General features: G+C 33.8%; 1 protein-coding gene across 1 annotated transcript in view; it reads right to left on the bottom strand.

The window, feature by feature from the left end:
* The window catches only part of LOC118201942 (acetoacetyl-CoA synthetase-like), a 139627-nt gene extending 116787 nt beyond the window's left edge, over positions 1-22840 (bottom strand). Inside the window, exon 1 of the mRNA XM_085819896.1 lies at positions 22759-22840. Within this exon, the coding sequence (XP_085676022.1) occupies positions 22759-22771 (13 nt within the window). The 5' untranslated portion in view covers positions 22772-22840. The remainder of the gene's footprint in view (positions 1-22758) is intronic.
* Positions 22841-22951: the final 111 nt, after the last annotated feature.

The raw sequence follows: 22951 nt of genomic DNA on the forward strand, positions 1-22951 counted from the left end.
AAATATATTATCGGAAAGTAAAGTAGAACAGTACGTACATAAAAAAGTAAATATATTATTGGAAAGTAAAGTAGAACAGTACGTACATAAAAAGTAAATATATTATTGGGAAGTAAAGTAGAACAGTACGTACATAAAAAAGTAAATATATTATCGCTGGTTTTCCAGGAGAGGTTGGACATATTAAGGGGAATTTAATCCTCCCTCAAAAATATCGAAGAAGTTCTTTTATGACACCCTGTATCTTTGTTATGTAAAATGAACGAAGAAGAAAGTAAAAACTGATTCAAAGTTTCCAAGTTGCGAATTGGTCATCAGAAATCTGTTTTAAGGTCCGCCATCGGCCGAGCGTTAAAAGCCATTGGACACTGCTACTTCGATCCGGATTCCGAGTCTCGGTGAACGGGCTGGCTCCAAGGACGTTTTAGTGGTTTTCACCATGTGTAACGCGGATACGAGTCAATTTCTATTAAGAAGTCCTACACGGGTCATGCGTCCCTTTCCGTGTTGTGCCAAATGGCATAGCACGTAACAAATAAATAATAATAATACAACAAATAAATAATAATAATAAATTAAATTTTTTGATTGCACCCATTTCACTCATTGCTCACATCACTAAAGTTTTGTCGAGTTTTCTTTTTGTTCGCGTTTTAGCATTTTTTAATATTAATTTCTTTAACACTACGAAAGTTGATAGCAGATTTTAAAAGATAAGAATAAGATAAAGTGGTGTGGTATATTTAATTATGGCAAAGCACACTAGGGCTATCTGCCTAAGGGAAGAGATGCCTTCGTGGACGACTTTCTAAGGGAAACTGGCTCGTATACACGTTATACATGGGGAAAACCACGAAAACACCCATGCAGCCAGCCCGTTCGCGGGATTCGAACCTCAGACCGAACTACCAGTGTTCAGCGACTTTACCACTCGGCAGCTGGTGAGCCTAAGAATAAGATAAGAATATTCATTAGGAAAATTCCGGTTTTCAAAACTATAAAAAGGTCTGTAGCTTAAAAATTTATTCCTGGTCAAAACGCGTTGACGATAAATCAGGGAATTATAACAATACAAAACTGAATTTAAAATTTTTAAGTAAAATCTCAAAGTTTCCAGAATTTTTATTACGCCTCAATGGGCATTTTTTCTTTTACAAATATATACATGTTTCGAGAGCATTTATTTATATTACGCCTCAATGGGCATTTTTTCTTTTACAAACATATACATGTTTCGAGAGCATTTGGGCTAAGGACACATTGGGGCAAAAATATTTAAAATCAGCATATCTTTAGAATTTCCGATAGACAGTCTCGAGCCAATAGACATTCTCGAGACAATGTTTTATTCCCTACAGTGTTGCCAATGCTCGCTTTGAAATTGTTGAGTTTTTAATAAAAAATTCGTTAAAGTTTTACAAAGCATGAAATAGACAATAAAACAAATTTCAAATTTGCGCTTCCAGGTGCCCACGTTCGGGTGGAGAACTACGTTATTCAAAATTTGATTCTAGGCAGCACTGTTTTTTAACAGTGTGAGAAACATACATACATCCGTGTAGATTTTTCATTGTTTAATTTCTTTAATATAATACAGTGGGATAATATTTGGCGGCAACAATTTGAAAAGTGAAACGACATTTATAATGAACCAACGCAAAATACCGTTTCGAGACTGATAGCCCTTCTAGGATAAAGCCCATTTGGGCTAATAACTAAAGCTATTATATATTCCGTGTGCTACTGCCAACTGTTTGAGCATTTTGGGCGAAATGTTCATCAGATGCAATTACTTCTTTTTCCCTACGTCTCCATAAGAACAAATCTCTCAGTAATATTTGCTCTTTACTTCGACACAGTGCTAAAATATAAATTTGCTGCTTTCTTCCTTGAGTTGCTTATGCATAGAAAGCGATTTATCGCTGTATCTAAGATGAACATAGAAACGTAAGAAGGTTGTAAAAGACGCTTTCATTTAAAACTAAGTAAGCTGAAAAGAAGGCACACCTTATGCTTACAAATCAGCCAGCAATTATGGCGAGAACTCTAAGTATAATCTTAAATTAAAAGATTAATGGAAATATAAACTAACCAAAGGCTATGAAGAGTAATTTAAACGTGAAAGTTGTCTCTTAAGCTTCACCGGCTTGAAAACCATATCGGCAAGAATAAAGCAAAGCAGCTCCGAATTTTTATTTTAGAATAGCAGATTAGTAACGGGGCTTTCAACAGGAAGAACACGCTCTGTCTAAACACTGATACTGATTTTGAATTTGCTTATGTGGCCCCAGAAGGGGCCTGAATAATACAGGTAAGAAAGGTAAGCCACTAACGGGACATGACTTTATGGCAGAAGCTGTCGGGTGAAACTCCAGGAACAGTCAGGAAAGTTAGGTAATAGTTGGGAGACCATTGTCTCCTTTACTGCATGCATGCCAATTTAAAGCAAAGCGACGAGAGACAAAAACATGTTCAGCCTCGTGAGCACGCGATCCGATGAACTAAAAATCACGCAGCGTAGGAAAACAGGTACTCGTCGACAGTCAAAGCTAGGTCACGAAGTTGTATTCTCTAAGCATGTGAGTAGCAAATGGTCTGATTAAATTACTTTCTGGATTGATCTGGTAACTAAGAACTTCTGAAAAATTTGCAGCATCACAGCTAACTCCAGTTTCGAAAAAAACTGCTCATCAAGTATAGTAATGTGGTTCACTTACAGGGTCGATTTTCAAGTCGTCAAGGATCAGTTTGTAAGATTCTCACTAGCGTAAATCTCAGTTACTGGAGAAAGTGACGAATCTTAAGAACTAGTTAGCGAATAATCGCTTAAGTTCGTGTCCCAAGAAACAAGAAGATGGAAGGGTAACTAACCCTTTATTATTCCAATAAGATTTAACAAAACTCCGTCTTGGAGTGTACAATCAAAGCCGAAACTTGCGCTTGAACTTAAGAGACTAAATATTAAACTAAAACTAAGATTAACTAAAGAAATATAGCCGAAGCTATCAAGATTCTGGCTCCTTAACTCAATTTGACTACGAAGCTTAACAAGCGCCTGAGTACGGCCGAGCGTAATAACAGCTTTGAGAGAGAGAGTGGCCAAAAGGCAGATGGGCGTAAATCAGAAACTCTGATTCTCTCTAACTAAGAATAAAGAACTTCGCGGTTAAATACCGCTCTTCCTCATTATGTATTCAGACGTGATTCTAAAACAACGTTCTGGCCGGAAGTAGTAAGTTGAAGTTAAGAATTTGACAGGAAAGGAACTTAAAATTTAACTGTTAATAAAATTAACTTAATCCTTGCAAGTTTGTTTCTAATCAGGTAATGTGCATTTACAGTTCTTCTCAGAGTCTTATTCTGTACAGCCTGAAGTTTGTGGAAGTCTATCACGTTTGTGGCTGACATCCAGTCTATAGCACAGAATTGGCCTTATAGAGTCATAGCACAGAATTGGCCTTATAGTGATAAGGATATACTTATAATGTATATACTGTCTCTCAACAAAAAGAAATAATTATACTATCTCTCTCAAAAAAAAAAAAAGATAAGGATATACTTATAATGTATATACTTATCTTTTTGTTGAGAGACCGTCTGGACCAACTTCCAAAGAGTGCAGAAAGTTGGTTAGCCGTACTTACAGACTTTTCCTGTGACGTGTTTAATATGACAAGTCCATGTGAGCCTTTGGTTAATGATAATCCCTAGATAACTTATATTAATTTAACGGCTTATAGTTTTCCCAAATAAATAGACGCTGTTCAGTGCTTTATCCTAAAGCTTGCGCGTTCTTATTGGTAAGAACCATATGAGGATTCTCAGCTATTTATACTAAAACTCCCGTTTCCGCACCCGCCCTCAATATCTAAAATAAAATATTGGAGTTTAGAGATGTCATTTTGAGTTGGCTAGAGCTCACGTCTACCGCCGTATCTTTGGCATAGCAAGTTAACAGACAGTTATGATCTCTGTCTAAACAATCTCAAACACTCATCTAAATAAGTGCGAGCTGTATTCTGGCAGGAAAATGGAAAAGAGAAGTAACAGTGTAGATTCTGAACATAAAATAAAGACTTATTTAATTTCATCAATTGGAATACTGGCTTATTTTAATGACTTTTCGATTGACAAATTTGACGATTTGAAAGCGAGCAGTGGCAACACTGTACGGAATTAAATATTTTTCTCTACAGCGCGCAAGACTGTCTAGCGGAAATTATAAAGATAGGCTGTTTTTAAATATTTTGTGATTTTGCTGTTGAATTTGTGTGACGTAAGTACAATGAGCGTGATATCTAATAAATAAAGTTAACACGCAATACATTAATAATAAAGACACAAAAAGTTTTGCAAGCCATTTTACTAAGAAACCTGAACGTTGATATGATGAATTGAGAAAAGAGTGAAAAAATTAGAAAAACGTATGTCAGCAAACACTGCATAGGGAATTCTAAACTTATGCTGCTTTGAAAATTTTTGTAATTTTGCTATTGAATCGTATACGGCGTAAGTTGGAAGAAAATAGTGCTTGATAATAAAGCTAGTAGGAACAATGAAATAGCAGGCTGGTATACTGTGAGATTAGGAATACCATAAATAACCTTAAATACTTTTAAATTAATAAATTTGTTTTAGATTTCGTTATTTCCTAATTTTTTTCCTGATTCATCAGTTACTTTTAGATCGAGTACCCGGCCCTCTCGCAATGTAAGTTTCCGACTACTGGTTTAAATGACATAAATATCCATGTTTTGACATTTTTACATTTTAAAACAAATTTGTAAAAGTTGCCAAATCTAACATTCATGCACACCTTTGATACCTGCAAGTATATTTAGTAAAACTTTATACTCATCCAAAATGCAAAGCGCAAAATATTCGACTACATTATGACATAAATTGCTGTTAATGATTAATTTTAAATTTTAGAATTTTTGGTGACTTTGTTATAAGAAGATCGTCAAGAATTCTGTACTATAGCCATATCTAACATTGCTTTCTATGCTACAGCTTTCCTTTAGGAGTCGGTTCAAAAATAAATTTTAATCAATTTCTTGAAGTAATTAATTGAAATTTTTTGTGCTTGGCTAATAAGCAACATTGTTTAAAATTTGACGTCTTATTCCGGGGTCGTGCAGAGAATAAAATATTTGCATACGTATGTAGCTAACAATGAAATACATCAACAAATAAAATGACATGAAACAATAAATAATAATGAAAATGATGAGTATTTTTATGTCGCGAAAAATCTTCCCAGTATTAAACATTGGTACGAATTTTGTATATATGTAAATAATTTAGTGTAATTATATGTGAAACTGGAGTATCTTTCTTGAAAAAGCGAAGCTCTTTCAAGAATTTCAGGTTAATAATAAAGGGTAGTCATGAAAAGTAAAGTTACAGAGGCAAGTCTATATAACATTGAGGAATAGGTTTTGGTGACTAACTTTGTCGCCAAATTTGGTGAGAAATCGTCAAAAGTCTCGGAATTCGGTGACCATTTGGCTACATTTTGGTCTGGTCCCTGCATGACTATAATTGGCTTTTTATTTGAAATGTGTCTAGTCCTTTCATGTAATTTAACCGTATGTGCCTCCTAGTAATTTCGAGAAATGGAAGGTTCTAGATATTTCTCGAAATTAGAGATTTTCTTACAAAATTGCAAAAATTTTAAAAGCAGCTTAGGAATATATCTTAGAATTCTCGATGAAACGTTAAGTGTTAGCATGCTTTTTCCGTTAAGTCTTTTTCTCAGTTCGTAATATCAATATTCCGTTTTCTGACTATGGTTTAAATTTTTTTGTCTTTTTAATATAAACATAAATTGCCCTTGCCCCTAGAAAAACGTTTTCTGTGTTTACTTCATTTATTAAATATCACGTTCTTAGGGCTTACACTACATAAATTTCCATTCAACAGAAATATCACAAAATATTTAAAAACTGCATATTTTTAGAACTTCCGACACACAGTCTCGCGCTCTGGAAATAAAAATGCTTTATTCCGTAAAGTTTTCCCACTGCTCGCTTTGAAATCGTTGAATTTGTTAATAAAAAAGTCGTCCGTTAATTGAATAAGATTATTTTCATATTTTAATTACATAGGTTTTACAAAATATGAAATGGATAATAAAATAAATTTGAAATTCAAAATGCGGGATTCCAGGTAATCCTGTTGGGTGGAGGACTACGATTTTTAAAATCTGATGTCTCCAGGTGCCATCGGTATTTTCACAATACAAGAAACATCTATAGATTTATGTAGATTCTTCCTTATTTAATTATATCTTTATTCTTTTTTAAATATAATGCAGGACGATCCTATTTGGTGGCTACAATTTGAAACATGATACGCCCTTTATAGGGATTCAACGCAAAATGTCATTTCGTGACTAATATCCCATTCGGGACTAAAGTCCCTTTAGGCATAAAAAATTTGCGTTTTCAAATTTTTGAATAAAATTATATCACACTGTAAATTACTTTTCTTCATTTATATATTTTGTGGTGCGTTATCAACGTTCGTTTTTAATGGTAATGAAAATAATGTACTCGGACTTCAAACAACTAAAATCTTGAAGTTTTTCCAACAAATACATATTTGAAATGCGTTCGAGAGCTGCATATGGGCCACCAATTTGAGAACTCTGATTTAAGCATTTGACTCAGCAATGCATAAAATTGAGCAATGCAGCAATTATTAGACTTCAGTCAAAGACTGTCTGAATTCTAATCGTTGCTTCGTTTTTACATCTCTGATTCTGAATGATGAGATATACAAAATTCGAAAACAGTGAGCAGATTAATAATTTTTATGTATTTATTTCTTAGTTTTGACGTTCAACGAGAGAAGCTACATCATATCAGTAAGCAGATCCTCCAGATACTGAGAATGCTTATTCATTGTCGTCCGGATATTACCAGCGAGGACTTCAAAGATATCTTTTGTAATGTTCATGGTTTACGTAACAAGTTATTGCGTCAGCTCAGAGCGAAGATTCGTAAATCTTCAAAGACATATCTTGATTTGAATAGGTTGTGCTTCGCAAGTAGGTACATAAGTGTGCATTTTTATTAGTGGTTAACGAAATACAGCGATCTTCCTCGATTCCTTCGTAAAGGTGGAATACATAAATACATAATTAATATGTGCTGCTCTATTCTACCATTATTTATGCGAAAAATGATAGATAATATCTTAGACAAAATAGTCTATAAAATGTAAACAACGTGGCCTTAACGTCAATACTAAACCTTCCTGAAAAAATAAATAATCGACAATAAATGTTCAATAATCTAAGAGAATAAATTCTAAATTTATATAAAAAAATCTGATGTGTACACCTCATGACTTCCTTGTACGGAATATTAAATGATACGCATTTTTTCTTGCATTTCGTTTAAACTTATTGGATTTAATTAAATCTACTTCGCCGACAGAGCGTAAACCACAATAAAATAAAGGCATTCTTTAAAATGCAATCTATTTGTTTAACATAGCGACACTCTGGCGCTAGGTTCCGTTCATATTATAACTCAGAATGCACAAAATTTATATCATTTAAAGAATTATCTAATCGTTGCCACATGTTTTTTTCAAATACTATAATAAAGCTAGAACGATGTATAAAAGAAATTAAGCAAGCAAAACAAAAAAGAAACAGTTTTTCTCAGACGATTAAGTATTTCTCATTCAATTAATTCAGTTCTCACTTCGCGACAAGGCAAAAATACATGAAAGCTCAAACTATCTTTATTAAAAATTAAATTACTAATTATTAAAAATTAAATTATTAAAAATTAAGTAAATCTTAAACACTTATTTCCTAGAAAAAATTCCAGAAAGGATTAAGCATGATTTAATCGCAGTAATAAATGAAGGCGTTATCTTTGTTGTTTCAAAGCTACGTTTTATTATTAACAAATCCACTACTCTGCTGTTTCAAATGTAAACAAGCAATGACCGCCATCAAAAAAATTATTAGGCTTAGTGGCACTTAAACAACTTTAAAATTGTTTATAACTCTAAAAATATTGCATAAAGATTTACTAAAGGCATAAAAACCTTAACCGGAAGACAAGAACAACATAATTCAATCATTTTTAAAGCAAAAAATGTACAATTTACAAACATATAAGAATAAAGAAACTGAGATCACTGAGCCGGGTAACAGAGTGGATATATATATAAATATATTTGATGCGGCCGATTGCAACCAAAATACGAGGTGCACATCTACATGTTAAAGCAGTCCTATATACAAAATTTCAACGTTCTGAGGCTACTCGTTTTTGAGTTATGCGAGATACGTACGTACGTACAGGCGCCACGACAATTTCTCTTCATAATTCATTTTAAAGCAGTTTTATAATTTTTTTGGATTAAAAGAGTCTTATTCTGTCCTTACGTAAAGATATCAGCAAAAACATCGTTAAATTGCATTCGAAAGCGGTGAAAATGGATATTTTCGTTGAAATATGTTGCCTGCAACTTTTCGCGATTACAATACTTCCTTTTTACTTTGTACAAGGAAGTAAAAATCTGATGTGGCGACCTTATGACTTCCTTCTATGGAATATTAAATTATATGTATTTTGTTTGCTGCATTTCATTTGCACTTATTTCCTCGAATTTCATTAGAGATATATTTCTCATTCAATTAATTCAGTTCTACGTTCGCGATAAGGCAAAAATACCTAAAAACCTCAAAATATCTTCATTAAAAATTGAAAAATATAGAAAATGATGAAACACCAAACACACTTAAATAATTTAAAAAAAATACATTAAAAATTAGAGTTTCTACGCAAATCAAGCAATTTGGGATGGGGGGAGGAAGAAGACAGATTTCCCGGTGTACAAAACTGAAAGTTTACTTTTGGTACCACTCTGCAAAAAGACAAACAAATATGGCTTATGTGGAACCCAAAAAGGACGTGCACAACTACATGTTATAGCTGTCCTATATACGAAATTTCAACGTTGTGAGGCTACTCGTTTTTGAGTTCGGGATCTGTCCCTTGAATCTTCCTTCTCAGTTTCAAAGAAGGGGGAGAAAGAATTTCTCCTCTCTGATGGGTTTCTTCACTTCCCGTGGAGCATCCTGGGCAAAGTTCTTGGTCATGGGATGGCTAGATGACCGATGGATATTGTCCATTTTCGACACATGCATTAAATTGCAAGTGTTGGGCTGTTTCGAACAACATTAAGGAAGAGTAAATCCTCTTACACTTCAGTAACGATTTTTCTTTTTTCGTTTCGTGATAGCTTTAGTAGTATGTCTGGATTTTTCTGTGACGTAACAATACGCACCAATAATTTTCTGAAGACCGACGTATGCTCCAAATTTTTCCATCAGTTACCATTAAATAAAATGCGTTGCTCTTATATCTTACCGCACTTTTCTTGTGTTTCAAATTAAGTACGGTCATTTAAAAGGTTTTGAAACGTGTCATTTTATTTCATTCTTTCCTTTACTGATATAGTTAACTTAAGAGATATTTTCTCAATTTAAAAAAAATTTAGATTTTAAATTACGTTCAAAGGGCCCTTTTTTTAGTCCAGAGAGATTTGAATCCCGAAGGACTATTAGTTTCGTTTTGGCATTTTGCGTCGGACTCATAAATGTCGGTTCACTTTTCAAACTGTTGCCACAAAATGTTAGAGTCCTGCATTATATTTGAAGAAATTAAATAATGAAAAATCTGCATAAATGTATGTATATTTCTTGTATTGTGATAAAACAACGGTACATAGAGTCATCGAATTTTGAATAACGTAATCCTCCAACGAATATGAGCATGTGGAAGACCAAATTTGAAATTTGAAATTTGTTTTATGATCGATTTCCTATTTTTTAAAACTTTGACGAACTTTTGATTAACAAACTCAAGGATTTCAAAGCGAGCAATGGCAACGTTGTGCAGAAAAAACATTTTTATCTCCACCGCGTGAGTCTCTGTATCGGAAATTCTAAAGATATGCTCGTTTTAAAACTATTTTGCGATATTGCTGTTTCACTGGATCTTATGGTTTAAGTGCGAGGAACATGATATTTAATAAAGAAAGGTAACACACAAAATGTTAAAAAACGCCCCTTTAGACGTAATTTAAAATCTGAAACATTTCAATTTTTTTTTTTTTTTTTTTTACTATTTTGTGGGTTACTTTTATTTATTAAATATCACGTTCTTCGCACTTAAACCATAAAATTCAGTTCTACGGCAATATCACAAAAATAAGCATTAAATATTTCGTACATTTTTACCGCTGCTCGCTTTGAAATCGTTGAGTCAGTTAATCAAAAATTCATTAAAGGTTTACAAAATAGGGAATCGATAATAAAACAAATTCAAAATTTCAAATTTGGTCCTTCACATGCCCATATTCGTAAGAGGATTACGTCATTTATGATTCGATGGCTCTATGTACCGTTGTTTTATCACAATGCAAGAAATGTACATACATTTATGCAGATTTTTCATTATTTAATTTCTTCAAATATAATACAAGACTCTAATATTTGGTGGCAACAGTTTGAAAAGTGATTCGACGTTTATACTGATTTAACACAAAATCGCAAAACGAAAACAATAGTCCTTCAAGGAGAAAGCCCCTTTGGACTAATAATAGTTTACTTCCATGCCTCTCGAATTATTTTACATTGTCCTGCGTTGGCAATACGCTTTGGGATTTGTCGTCGACAGAATTCGGTCGCTAGAACGTAGCTGACATGTAACTGTTCTAATACTTATTTTAAAATTTTAACTGTGTTATTGGAATATTACTAGATGTTTACCGTATGGTTATTCCATTATTATGTGTTTGTAGTTTGGTTTGAATAAACTGAGAGTAGCTGAATTTGTTAATATTTTGAAGCGAAACTACTCTTTCGGTTTCCGCGCCATTCCAATATAGAAATTTGAACAATAATTATAATTAAAATAAATAAAAAAAATCTGAAAGTTTTCAGATTTTATATTACAGCGAAAGTGGTCTTTTTTTTTAACTTTCTGTATGTTACCTTTATTTATTAATGCACTTAAATCATAAAATTTAGTTCAACAGCAATATCACAAAATAATTTAAAAAGGGCATACCTTAAGAATTTCCGATACACAGTCTCTCGCGCTGGAGATAAAAATGTTTTTTTTTTTTTTTTTTTTTTCTTTTTTTCAGTGTTACCATTGCTCGCTTTGAAACCGTTAAGTTTTTTTAATCAAATTTTGTTTAAGTTTTACAAAATTTGAAATAAATAATAAAACTAAATCCAAATTCCAAATTTCGGCTTCCAGATGGCCATATTCGAGTGGAAAACTACTTGCCCCTTTGTACTAAAACACACAAAGGGACATTTCATCAAATCATGGCGTGCAAGAATTTGATAAAACGACTACCTACACAAAATTAAAAAGAAAAAATACTTTAGATTAATCTTAACTGCATTGATTATATCTTCTCTCTATCTTTTACTAGATTTTTCTTTTAATATTTTGCTGTCATGGCAATGAAAACTAACAAGGTTTAAAAAAAGTGAAACACTCAAAACATTTTAATCGAAATAAGCAACGCAGTAGTATAAATCAAGAGCTACGCAGTTTTGCCTTGGCCTAATTTTGGATAAAAGGTACTTCAAAAAATGAAAATAAATGCTTAAATTTACATGTGAAATATATTCATTATGCAGTCAAACTTCGGTTGAAAATTTTTAACAGTAAAAGTTACTTACACATAAATAAAAATGCGTTAAAAACGATCACATTAAGTGAAGTAAGTTAACTAGAGTTTTAAACACGTATCCTAAATTCATTACATTTTATGAAAGATAATTTAAAGTAAGATAAAACGAACAAACAGTAAAAGATCTATGTGGTCAAAAAATTTTGCGCACTGTGCTGCAAAATTTAGAAAAAAGGTTAAAAGAGAAATCCTAGTCCGTACGCTAAAAAGCCGCTGAAATACTAATACAGTGGCTCAGTGAAAACATTAACATAAGCAAAATAAGTTGCAATGAAATGTGTTACAAGAGAAAAAAATACAACATTTGAATATATACAAGTAAAAATCAATACTAATAGTAAGCAATATGCTAATCTAATAAAGGTAGATTTAAAACATTAGTAAAAGTACTAACAAATTATTTGAGCAAAAACATAAAAATATATACAAACTAAGAAGCGGTAAATGGCAGATTAGCCTAATTCGAATCTCATTATGGCTCATCAGGGAAAATTATTTTTTAATGAATTTCGAATCAAGCTAACTCCATATCGCGTTTCGCCGAAACAGACAATTGAAACTGTACGCGAAAAATTTTTTAATGAATTAAAAAAAACTTTGTCAATATCTTAAGTCTCAATTCTCTGTTCCGATTCCCCGACGGGTCCGCTTGAAGAAACACATTAAGCTGTAATAAAGACAATAGATAATGGAATGTTAATGCCGATGTACAAAATAAAATAAATAGTAATTTGCTATTAGTCAAAATATGCAAGATTTTATGGGAGGACATACTAGCTTAAAGAGTTAATACTTTGTAAAAGTACCAAAAAATTAAATTTAAAATTATAATAATAATTAAACAGAGGTATTGAAGCAAGGGTCTGGCCAAGACCAAAAATTTTTTCAAGAGAAAAAATATTGTTCAAAACCAGACCTGGAGAGGCGTCGTCATTCCGTGTTGCCATATTACGGGAAAGATGTAAAATTATCGTTATGAAAGATAATTTTACATTTTTCCCGTAATATGGCAACACGGGCCAAACAACTTTCTCTTCAAAGATATATGCGCCAGGTTGATACTTTACGGAAGAAAACTTACTCTAATCGTCAGTTTATTGCCCACCAGAGGCCGAGAGGTAAAAGCCGTTGAACACCGGTATTTCGGACTCGGAACATTCCCCGAATAGTCTATGAAAGCCGCCAGACCCTGTTCTCACGTGGTATTTTGATCTGAGGTTCGAGACACGGGGAACAGGTTGGCTGCATAGGCGTTTTCCTGGTTTTCCTCGATTGGCAATGAGGATACAACCACTTCCCTTCAAAATATCATCCACGAGCATCCCTTTCTTTCCGTGTAATACCTAATGGCGGAAAGGTATTAAATAAAAAAAAAATAATGAGTTCATTTTAGTCGTGTTAAAACTGTCAGCTTATTTGCACCATGTAGGGTTTAGTTCTCTTCAGTTTTTTTAGTCCAAAGGGGCTTTGTCCCTGAGGGACTATTGTTTTCGTTTTCGATTTTGCGTCGAATCACTCTTCATGTCCGTTTAACTTTTCAAACTGTTGCCACTCAATATTATCGCCCTGTATTATATTTCAAGAAATAAGTAATGAAAAATCTGCATAAATTTATGTATGTTTCTCGCATTGTGATAAAACAACGGTACCTAGAGCCATCGAATTTTGACTGACATAATCCTACTGCGAACATGGGCATCTGGAAGCCCAAATTTGAAATTCGGAATTTGCTTTGTTATCGATTTTATATTTTGTAAAACTTGAACGAATTTTTGATTAACAAACTCAACGATTTCAAAGCGAGCAATGGCAACGTTGGACAGGAAGAACATTTTCATCTCCAGCACGCGAGACTGTGTGTCGGAAATTCTAAAGGTATGCTCAATTTAAAATTATTTTGCGACATTGCTATTCAACTGAATTTTATGGTTTAAGTTTAAAGAACATGATATTTAATAAATAAAGGTAATACACAAAACGTTAAAAAAATGCCCCTTTGGACGTAATTTAAAATCTGAAACCTTTCAAATTTTTAAAAATTTATTTATTTATTTATTTTTTTCTTTAGTCAAACTGGGATGGAGAACGGAGAGAAAACTTAGAGCTTTGCTTAAGATCCTAAGACAAAATGGCAGTTGTCTGCTTCGTCTGAAGAAAGTTCGCCACGGCTATAGAAATACTGATTCGAGAAATTTCGATTATATTCATGCGTAATGTGGGTAAAAACCGTTTCCGATTAGACAGAAATTTCCAACGCATTCTTTCTTTAGGAACAGATAATATAATTCATGAATACGTTGTGGACAGACTTCGGAAGTGAATTCAGTGCTTTAGGATTGAACATGCACCATGACCTTAACCTTTTGAGTACTAATTATTTGAAGATTTTTATTCCTATGGGACGGATTTAATTTGTCGCTATATGAATTAAGATGTAAAAGTAATACATTTTATTTGGAATATATTTATATTGGTGACATAGATATATTTTCGAAACAGCATTTTAGTTACAAAATGTAAATAAATATATAAATGAAACAAAATAGAAATATTTATACAGAACAAGAACTAACTAAACGTCTAATAATTTTGTGGAGTGGAGTTTTGTACTTTACAGATGGAATACATCTGTAAATGGTACTTTACAGATCTTAAGGCAGAATGGATTTTGTCTGACAGTCGTAGCGCTATCAAATATCTTTCAAACTGGCAAAGACTTGGTGATAGGGCCGGAGCCGAAATTCTTTGCAAACTTAGGCAGGTCTCGTCACTCTGTGAAGTGCATGTTCAGTGGATTCCTTCCCATGTTGATATATGGGGGAATGAAATGGCAGACATTCTGGCGAGGGAGGCTTCTGAAGAACCTTTGCCAATTATCAATTCACTGACATATCTTGAACTGCATTCCATTAGAAGACATGCTGACAGGCAAATATGGCTCGTTCCCCCGAGTCATCCCTAGTATCAAGCAGATTGTCTTGGAAGATCCCCTGCTATGGATTGCGAAAGATGTGTTCAGACAACACTTTCCCGATTCTTCAGTGGGCACCTGAGGGGACTTACTTTTGAGAGTGGTATCAAGATGCACCCAATTTGTTCTAAGTGTCACAATGCAGCCGCATCACCGGCACATATCCTTGAGTGCCTGGAGTTGTCTCTTGTGGACCTTTACGGGTCTCCTAAGCTTGTTTTCGATTTTTTAAAGGTGAATGGACTCGTGGACCTCGTCTAGTATATTCCTAGTAACAACAACAAGAATAATTTTGTACCGTGTGGTATTTTTCAAAACATGTCGGTAAATGTAAAGGTACCTGGCATTGTTCGCATTGCCAAGTGGTTTCTTTTCTTATTTTATGTTTATAACATACGCGACACCATTTTGTAGGGCATTTCTTTAATTCTGTTGCCGAAATATTGTCTGGAAAATGTGCCCAATTTCTTTCTCCTTCTCAATCTGCTTCTTAAATTCAAATGACGAGTCTCCCTCGTAAAATTTACCCAAAGAGTTTACAGTGCGCCGTCAGACAAACAGTTTGGGTTTGAGGGAAAAAAAAAAAATCTGGAATGCTTCAGATTTTAAATTACGTCCAAAGGGGCGTTTTCTTAATGTTTTGTGTGTTACCTTTATTTATTAAATATCATGCTCTTTGCACTTAAACCATAAAATTCAGTTCAATAGTAATGTCGCAAAATAATTTTAAAATAAGCCTATCTTTAGAATTTCCGATACACAGTTGGACGCGATGAAGATAAAAAGGTTTTTTCTCCCCCGTAGATTGTTGCCATTCCTTGCTTTTAAATCGTTGAGTTTGTTACTCAAAAGTTCGACTTGTTAAAGTTTTACAAAATATGAAATCGATAATAAAACAAATTCCAAATTTCAAATTTGGGATTTCAAATGCTCATATTCGCAGTAGGATTACGGCATTCAAAATTGCATGACTCTAGATACCGTTGTTTTATCACAATGTGAGAAATATGCATACATTTATGCAGATTTTTCATTGTTTAATTTCTTCAAATATAATGCAGGACTCTAACATTTTGTGGCAACAGTTTGAAAAGTGAACCGACATTTATAGGAGTCCGACGCAAAATGCCAAAACGAAAGTAATAGTCCTTCGGGACTGAGATCCCTTTGGACTAAAAAAAAAAAAAAAAAAAAAAAAAAAAACATTACGGACGAAAGATGACAAGGGAAAAACCTCGCCATGCAAAACATCTTAAGCGAAAACAGCAAGGGGAAAAACCTTGTGGCAAAAAATAAAGCAGTGAAAAAAGTTTTAAATGCTCGTTGTGCAAAATATCGTGTTAAGAAATAAACCACCCACAAATCATCACGTGATAATATTGTTGCATTTTACGGATTCGTGGATTTGGAGTGATTGATCACAACACTTGTTGAAGAATCAAAACACAGTTTATTCGTCAGTATTACACATAACAGTTCCAAAGACACGTTGCAGCCGTCTAAAAACTACGACAAACATGCTGAAACAATCAGCAACACAGCCTTCAGGCTATCAGGCTATGATGGTGAAGACAGTTTCACGCCAAAGCACTAAGATACAGCTCCCGACCCGATCGATCGCTCTTGAGCTGATGTCTCAATTCAAGACACTATTTACGGAATTCAACATATTCAAAATACTTATTCCACATACAGGCAAGGTTACATATAGCTTTTGAGCTGCCTTCGAGAACGTTTAGGAAAAAACCGGTAATAATTCGTTCTAGCTCTCTGAGCTCCATGACCGGCTTTATCCGGTCATGAGATTTTTGTCACTTTATAAGGTATTTCTCCCACTTCCCTACCGTGCTTTCGTGGTGTAACGGTAGCACGCTGGGCCGGTATTCCAGAGGTCCGTGGTTCGATTCCCGAAGGCGGTTGCATATTTTTCATCTTTTCTGCTTCCAATTAACCTAATGACTCTACAACTTGTTATATATTGTCTTAGAGTTTAAGATATTTTGCTTTCTTACTCTCATTAATAATATAAATGCCATCTTGATGAACGCAAGTTTATGAAAATAGAGACTAAAATAGATAAATATACATATTTAGGCTCTTTAAATGCAGGTCTTCATGACAGATTCAAAAACCCGGGCCACTCAGAGGCCTATAATGTTGTCGCTCCATCTATGGCATATCACCAATTTTGTCGCCGTGGGCGATTTTGCGCCAAATTTGGGAACCCTTACTCCGCTTTGCGAGGAAGCTATCTTACCTCAGCTGGGAATTTCGTAACAGTAACATCGCAGAGATACGTTTTCTGATTTGTGAGTGCAAGATGTAATAAATATTTTTACCTCTAATATTTTAAATTTTTGTACTAACTAATAATTTTCTGAAAAAGCATTAAGGAAACTCGAGCACTCTTTCCAATCTTTCCTGTCATTTTTTTTTTCATGAAAAATCTACTAATACGTTTTTATAAAAGACGTTACTTAATAATGGCTTTTAACATCTAAGAACATAAGTTTAAAATGCTATTAAGTGTTATAAGTTTTACTAATTTCTAAAATTTGAAAACTTGATTTCCCTTCTCGCTTTTTCAATAAAGTTTATTCGTTAGTAAAAAATATGAAATAAAGAGATAAAAATACACTTCCTTTTATCTTCTGCTCACAAATCATTACGCAAAAATTCACTTAAAATGTGCTTACATGTCCACTATTGTATAATCATGCAATGATTTTGTTGCGTGCGTACGGGTTCGTAATAGATTGATTGAATGCACAAGTCCAATAAAAAGCTAATAAAATTTATTTTTATCGAAAGAAATATTTCAGAACTCCGGTATTTAATACAGAAATATTCGTACAAGTGTTCACAGTATTACACACTATAATCAGTAGTTACACTACAGACTAGTTTTCAACCGGCCTCGAGATATTTTTAGTACTTTCTGCTTCTTGAAATTACTGGGTTCTCGAAATACGAGGGTGGAATTACGAATTACTGTTACAGCTAACATAGCGGTCAATTACATTTATTCAATTTCAATACAAATTACCATTTACTCAATGTTAAATGCACATGCCCTGTATTCTTACTTTTTCAGCATAGCTTTCTCTTAAAATTTGTCTCACGCTAAAATAGACAGACAAAAGTACAACAATTTTAATTATAATTGTACTAAAATTAACTATATAAATACAAAATCATCAACAATATATACGTTCGTCATTTTTATCACTATTTTTATGGCGATATTTTAAAAGCGGCGACGTTTTAGAACTGCTTTGTTTTCCACCAGAATGTTTTGAAAATTATCGTTTTCCCAATGCGCTCTATTTTCACCGCGTTGTTTTTATTCCCGTTTTTTTTGATAGGGTATTTTCGGCGGATGCCATAATTTCTAATAAAGAAAAGTATCACAGATCTTATTTCCCTTATTTATCAGGTTTGGTTCCTGTGGTTTACTTTCTTTTCCCTTTAAGTGAAGTCTCACGTGAAATGTTATTAATTTAACAGCACTGAAGAGATTCAGGAAATCGTAACCAGAAACTCAAAGGATGTATTTTGTGTAGGAATAAATCATTTATATGAATACGCCAAGCCTTTATAGACCAATGATTCTCAACTCCCCCCCCGTAAGCATGCCTTTCATATCATTCCCCCTTCTTTCCAAAACTCGAAAAATGTATATATGCATTTATTTAGATTTAGAAGATATTTTAACGTGTTTTAGAAATTAAATAACAAAAATGACAGAAAATGTTAATAAATACCATATCATAACTAAAAGTACTTTTTATATTCATAAACTAAAACTAAATACTTAACAGGCTGATGGCATTCCCATCCCCTGAAATCAGAAAATTACCCCTGGAGTACAGAACTTACAAGGATTGTACACAAGATGTTTGCATAGTTATAGCACCATTTTGGAGGCATTTAATTAATGTTTAAAACAGTAGGAGTATTTTTTTAAATATTCTATCTTTGTTGCTGTTATAGTTTTGTCCATGTATTTCATGGAAGAATGGCTGCCAGGGCCTCAAAGAGGTAGGATTTCTACTTCCACTCCAATTTTGAGGGACAGCACCCCGAGGTAGGTCCGAGGATCTGCCACCCCTCTCCTTTCCACCAAATCACAAAAGAGGACTTTAGGATCGCCATGTATTTAGCATGCCCCCATGCCGCAAAGACGCTACACATTTACAAACGTGTATGCCTTCTCCGGGATTCGAACCCAAGTCTTTCGGTACCGTAGTAGGCTCCCTTAACCTTCTGACACTGGAAGACAGTAGTCATAAAGTCTATATAAGCTAGTTCAATATGTCAGCAACAGAGTATGTGATATACATGTTCAATATGTAATTTTGTATTTATGCTGTGCCATGTTCTCATACATAAAGTTCGTACTGTATCTGAAAATGCTGTAATGTATCTATACATGTTTATATCTTTGATTTATGGTACCTAATTTATACTAAGGATCACGCGTACCTCAATGGCATGCTTCTTGTAAACTTTAACTATCATGATAACGTATATGTATGGGTGTATATATCAATATGAGTGAGAGTATGTATACTTTTATTTGTTTCGGAATATCTATGTATGTAAGTGTGTACTATATATCTGTATATGAGTTGGTATTTATATGTATATACATATATTTTGATTGTACTCTTCTTCAAGTGCCTTGTATGCACATGTATATATATCTTTGTACATTGTTGCCCTCTTCTTCAAGTGCCTTGTATGCACATGTATATATTTCTTTGTACATTGTTGTACTCTTCTCCAAGTGCCTTGTATGCATATATATATCTCCTTTTTGCATTTTATAAATGTCGTCTGCTCAGCCGGGGCTGCCCAGGGCTGCGGCCTGGTAGCTAGTGGTTGACTCTCGCCGAGTTGGTAACCAATTCTGCATGGATATATCTATACCTGGGTCGAAAGCCAACTCAGCGGTTTACCTCCCTTAACCACTATACCGTCTGGGCGGCAAATGTTAGATCTGATAAACTCTAATTATGGACTATAAGTCTTCATTGTGGTTTCCATGATAAAAGGGCTTTTCGTAAAATTTCCAAGGCTTTTGATTTTGAATTCTTTCCACAAATTTTCAGAGCTCATTCATAATGGTGAGTTTAGAAAGAGCATTTCTCAAGGAATCAAATGCACAGTAGTCCATAGGTTAAATATCATGCACCTTTGAAAGGAATAGGTTGAAAATGTAAGTATGCCATACCTGTAACAGTCGTTATTTTTCAAGGAATGCAGTGGTACTTTTCGAAGTATGACTTATTGTTTTGTCTGGTTGAAATATCACTCTTTGAAAGGTAATTGAGATAAAGAAACAGAATTTCTTCTGGAAATATCGGACGTATTACTTTATCTTGGGAAGTATGTCGAGTTTACCTTAGCATTTTTTTTCTTACTCTTCTATTTTAAATTTCCCACTGTAAGAGAATTCTGTGACAATCATAAACCGTCTACAAACATTTTCTTTGCATCCACGGAACCAAGTTTGTACAATCTGCTTTCTTCGTTTTAGATCACAAAAATAACTTTTCTCTATTACAGTCATTTAGATAAAGCTATTATCATCGAGAGACACGATGCATTCCTATTTACTTTCTGTTAAATAATTTTTTATAGGTTTTTACGAATTGCTCTTCGTTGAGTCGCTCTCCCCATCAAAATCTAGTGAACAAGACATTTTTTAGCTTTTCAAGTTGTTAAGTTTTTTATTTTATTTATTGTTGCTACAAATGCGTTTAAAAATTTCGCAATTGATTTCTGTGTCGGAGGATTTTCTCCTACTACTAACGATTTAATTTTAGGAATGTTAGAAACAGTATGTACATTTTTGGAATAATCGTTTGGAGTCGTCTTTCTATGCAGAAGTAATGATGGATGATTTACCCCTATCCGTTTAATAATTGTTATTTATTTTGTGTTTAGAAATTTTAATACCGTGCAATTCACAACGTTCTCGAATTATGAAATAGGACTATTTCTCTTCGGAAACGGCGAAAACATATCCTGAAATCCGCAATTGTTTACAAGCGACATTTAAAAAGACGAATTAATCTGAAAGTATGTTTCTCATTTCAGATAACTAGCTGTTGCCAGAAATTTTATTTCCAAAACATTTGCTTCTCTTAAATTCTTTACCGAAATCGGAATTCAGGTCTAAAAGACCGCTTATAAAAATTATAAGGAGCTCATAAAGTTAAACTCTTTGGAGAAAGTACATTTCGCATTATTTACACAATGTGTACAAAATATCCCGTTGATCATGAAAGTTCGCGGAGATCCCACTATAGTTACGCTAATCGTTCCTTCGGAATTCTGAAAGAATGGAGACTTCTTTACTAATCAATAATTACTATTTCACCCTCTTCGTAAGACGTCTTTGGACCTTTTCTGCTATTTTGTTAGGCCCAGCGATTTTATCAGAAGCTCTGCTTAGACCACTATGAGCAGACACTTGTTGTTATCGTGTCCATATTACATGGAAGAATGTTTGCCAGAGCCTACTCCAAGCAGAGACTGGACTTCTATTCCCCCCCCCGAATTTTGTGGAAGAGCATCGGGGCGTTTGCCATCCCTCTCCCTTCCCCACAATCCACACGAGAGGACTTTCGCCTCGTCGCATATTTAGTGCCCCCATGCCGCACGGACACTATACACTTACAAACATCCATGTATTCTCCGCGATTCGAACCCGGGTCCTTCGGTACCGCAGTAGGTTCGCCTACTGCCGTACCGTCTGAGCGTCGAGTACAGATTTTCCGCAGTGTTAAAAGTTATAACTGTTTTGTCCGCCATATTCAAATGGCTATATCATGTCCATTAACACACGCCTTTTTGATCGTAAGATTCTAATTCTTTGAAAATAATACACTGTTTGCAGGTTTTAAATTTTAGTATTTTTTTCTGAAAATGCAAGAAAAAGTGCCAGCAGAAACAGTTAATTAATATCCTTGTTCATACTAAAACTATCGTAGATTAGCGATAACTAATCGGGGCTACATCAAACCCAAAAGCGCAGATGTTATAAGTGTGCTGTTACGTCGAGTTTATCCATAATTGCTACAAAATTGCGCGGCTTGGCGATCGTTTCACCGTCGACGGGATAAGTACCGTTTATACTTAATATTCTCATTATCATTATTTATCACTCAAAATCATTAGTTAGCGGTCCATAGTTATGGTGAGTAGTTTAATAGAGAAATATGCTACAGCAAATTTTCTCTTTCGCTAACATTTTTAGATCGTTCATATTATTTTACTTAAAACTAAAATCTTTGATTCATAACATTTAGCCATTTAACGAAAAGTCAAGAACTGTAAAAAAGAGCGTGGAACATAGCTAAGCTATTCTGCTAGCTGTATAATGAGCCACGTTAGAAACATCACTTATTAATTGCAATAATGCAGCAAATATTAAGTGAACGACGAAATATTAAGTGAAACGACGCAAAATGCCGTTTTGCGACTAAAATAGCCCTAAGGGTCTGGCGCCTCTTTGGGCTATCAATTTTTAATTCTGCGACATTATGTGCAGAAATTCCTTGAATGGCTGAAAGAAAGTCTGAAAAAATAATATTTTTCATTTGGGGTTTTCTAACATTAATTTATTCTTTTGAAACTCTAATTGCCTTCAGTTCTGATTCAAAATGTACTGAACTGATTCAAAATGTACTGAAAGAAGAACAGAATGCAAAAAGCTCTGAATACACACCAGCTCCGATTTTATCGAGCATTTTCGATACATCAATATATATAATCTATATCTATCTATCTATATATATATATAGAGAGAGAGAGAGAGAATTATTCTTTGGTAAGCGTAGAAGCAGAAAAACATTCTAAGAATTCGGAAATTTCCGGAAAATGAAAGCAGGAATATTGAGGGGCTTTATTCTTAATTATATCAGAAACATTATCTTTAAATTAATAAAGATAATTTATCTAAAAACTATTTTTTTTTAAATTTCATTTACGTATAACGTTACAAATTCAAATACGTTTTATTCAAAACTTACCTACGGAGAACATAGTGTACGTCTCTTATATCAGTAAAATCCTGAATTTCGGCTCTCTCTACTAAGCGAACTGCCTATGGAACTGCAATAGTTTATCTTCTCTGGTATTTTATGTATCGTAAACTAAAAATGAAGGAAGTTGGTCGCAGGAGTTACGCAATAGAAAATATTTTAATACATACATTTCAAGGTG

The sequence above is a fragment of the Stegodyphus dumicola genome, chromosome 7, assembly GCF_044657685.1.
Source record: "Stegodyphus dumicola isolate Sdum_Otavi_A_Nest chromosome 7, ASM4465768v1".
NCBI lineage: Eukaryota > Metazoa > Arthropoda > Arachnida > Araneae > Eresidae > Stegodyphus > Stegodyphus dumicola.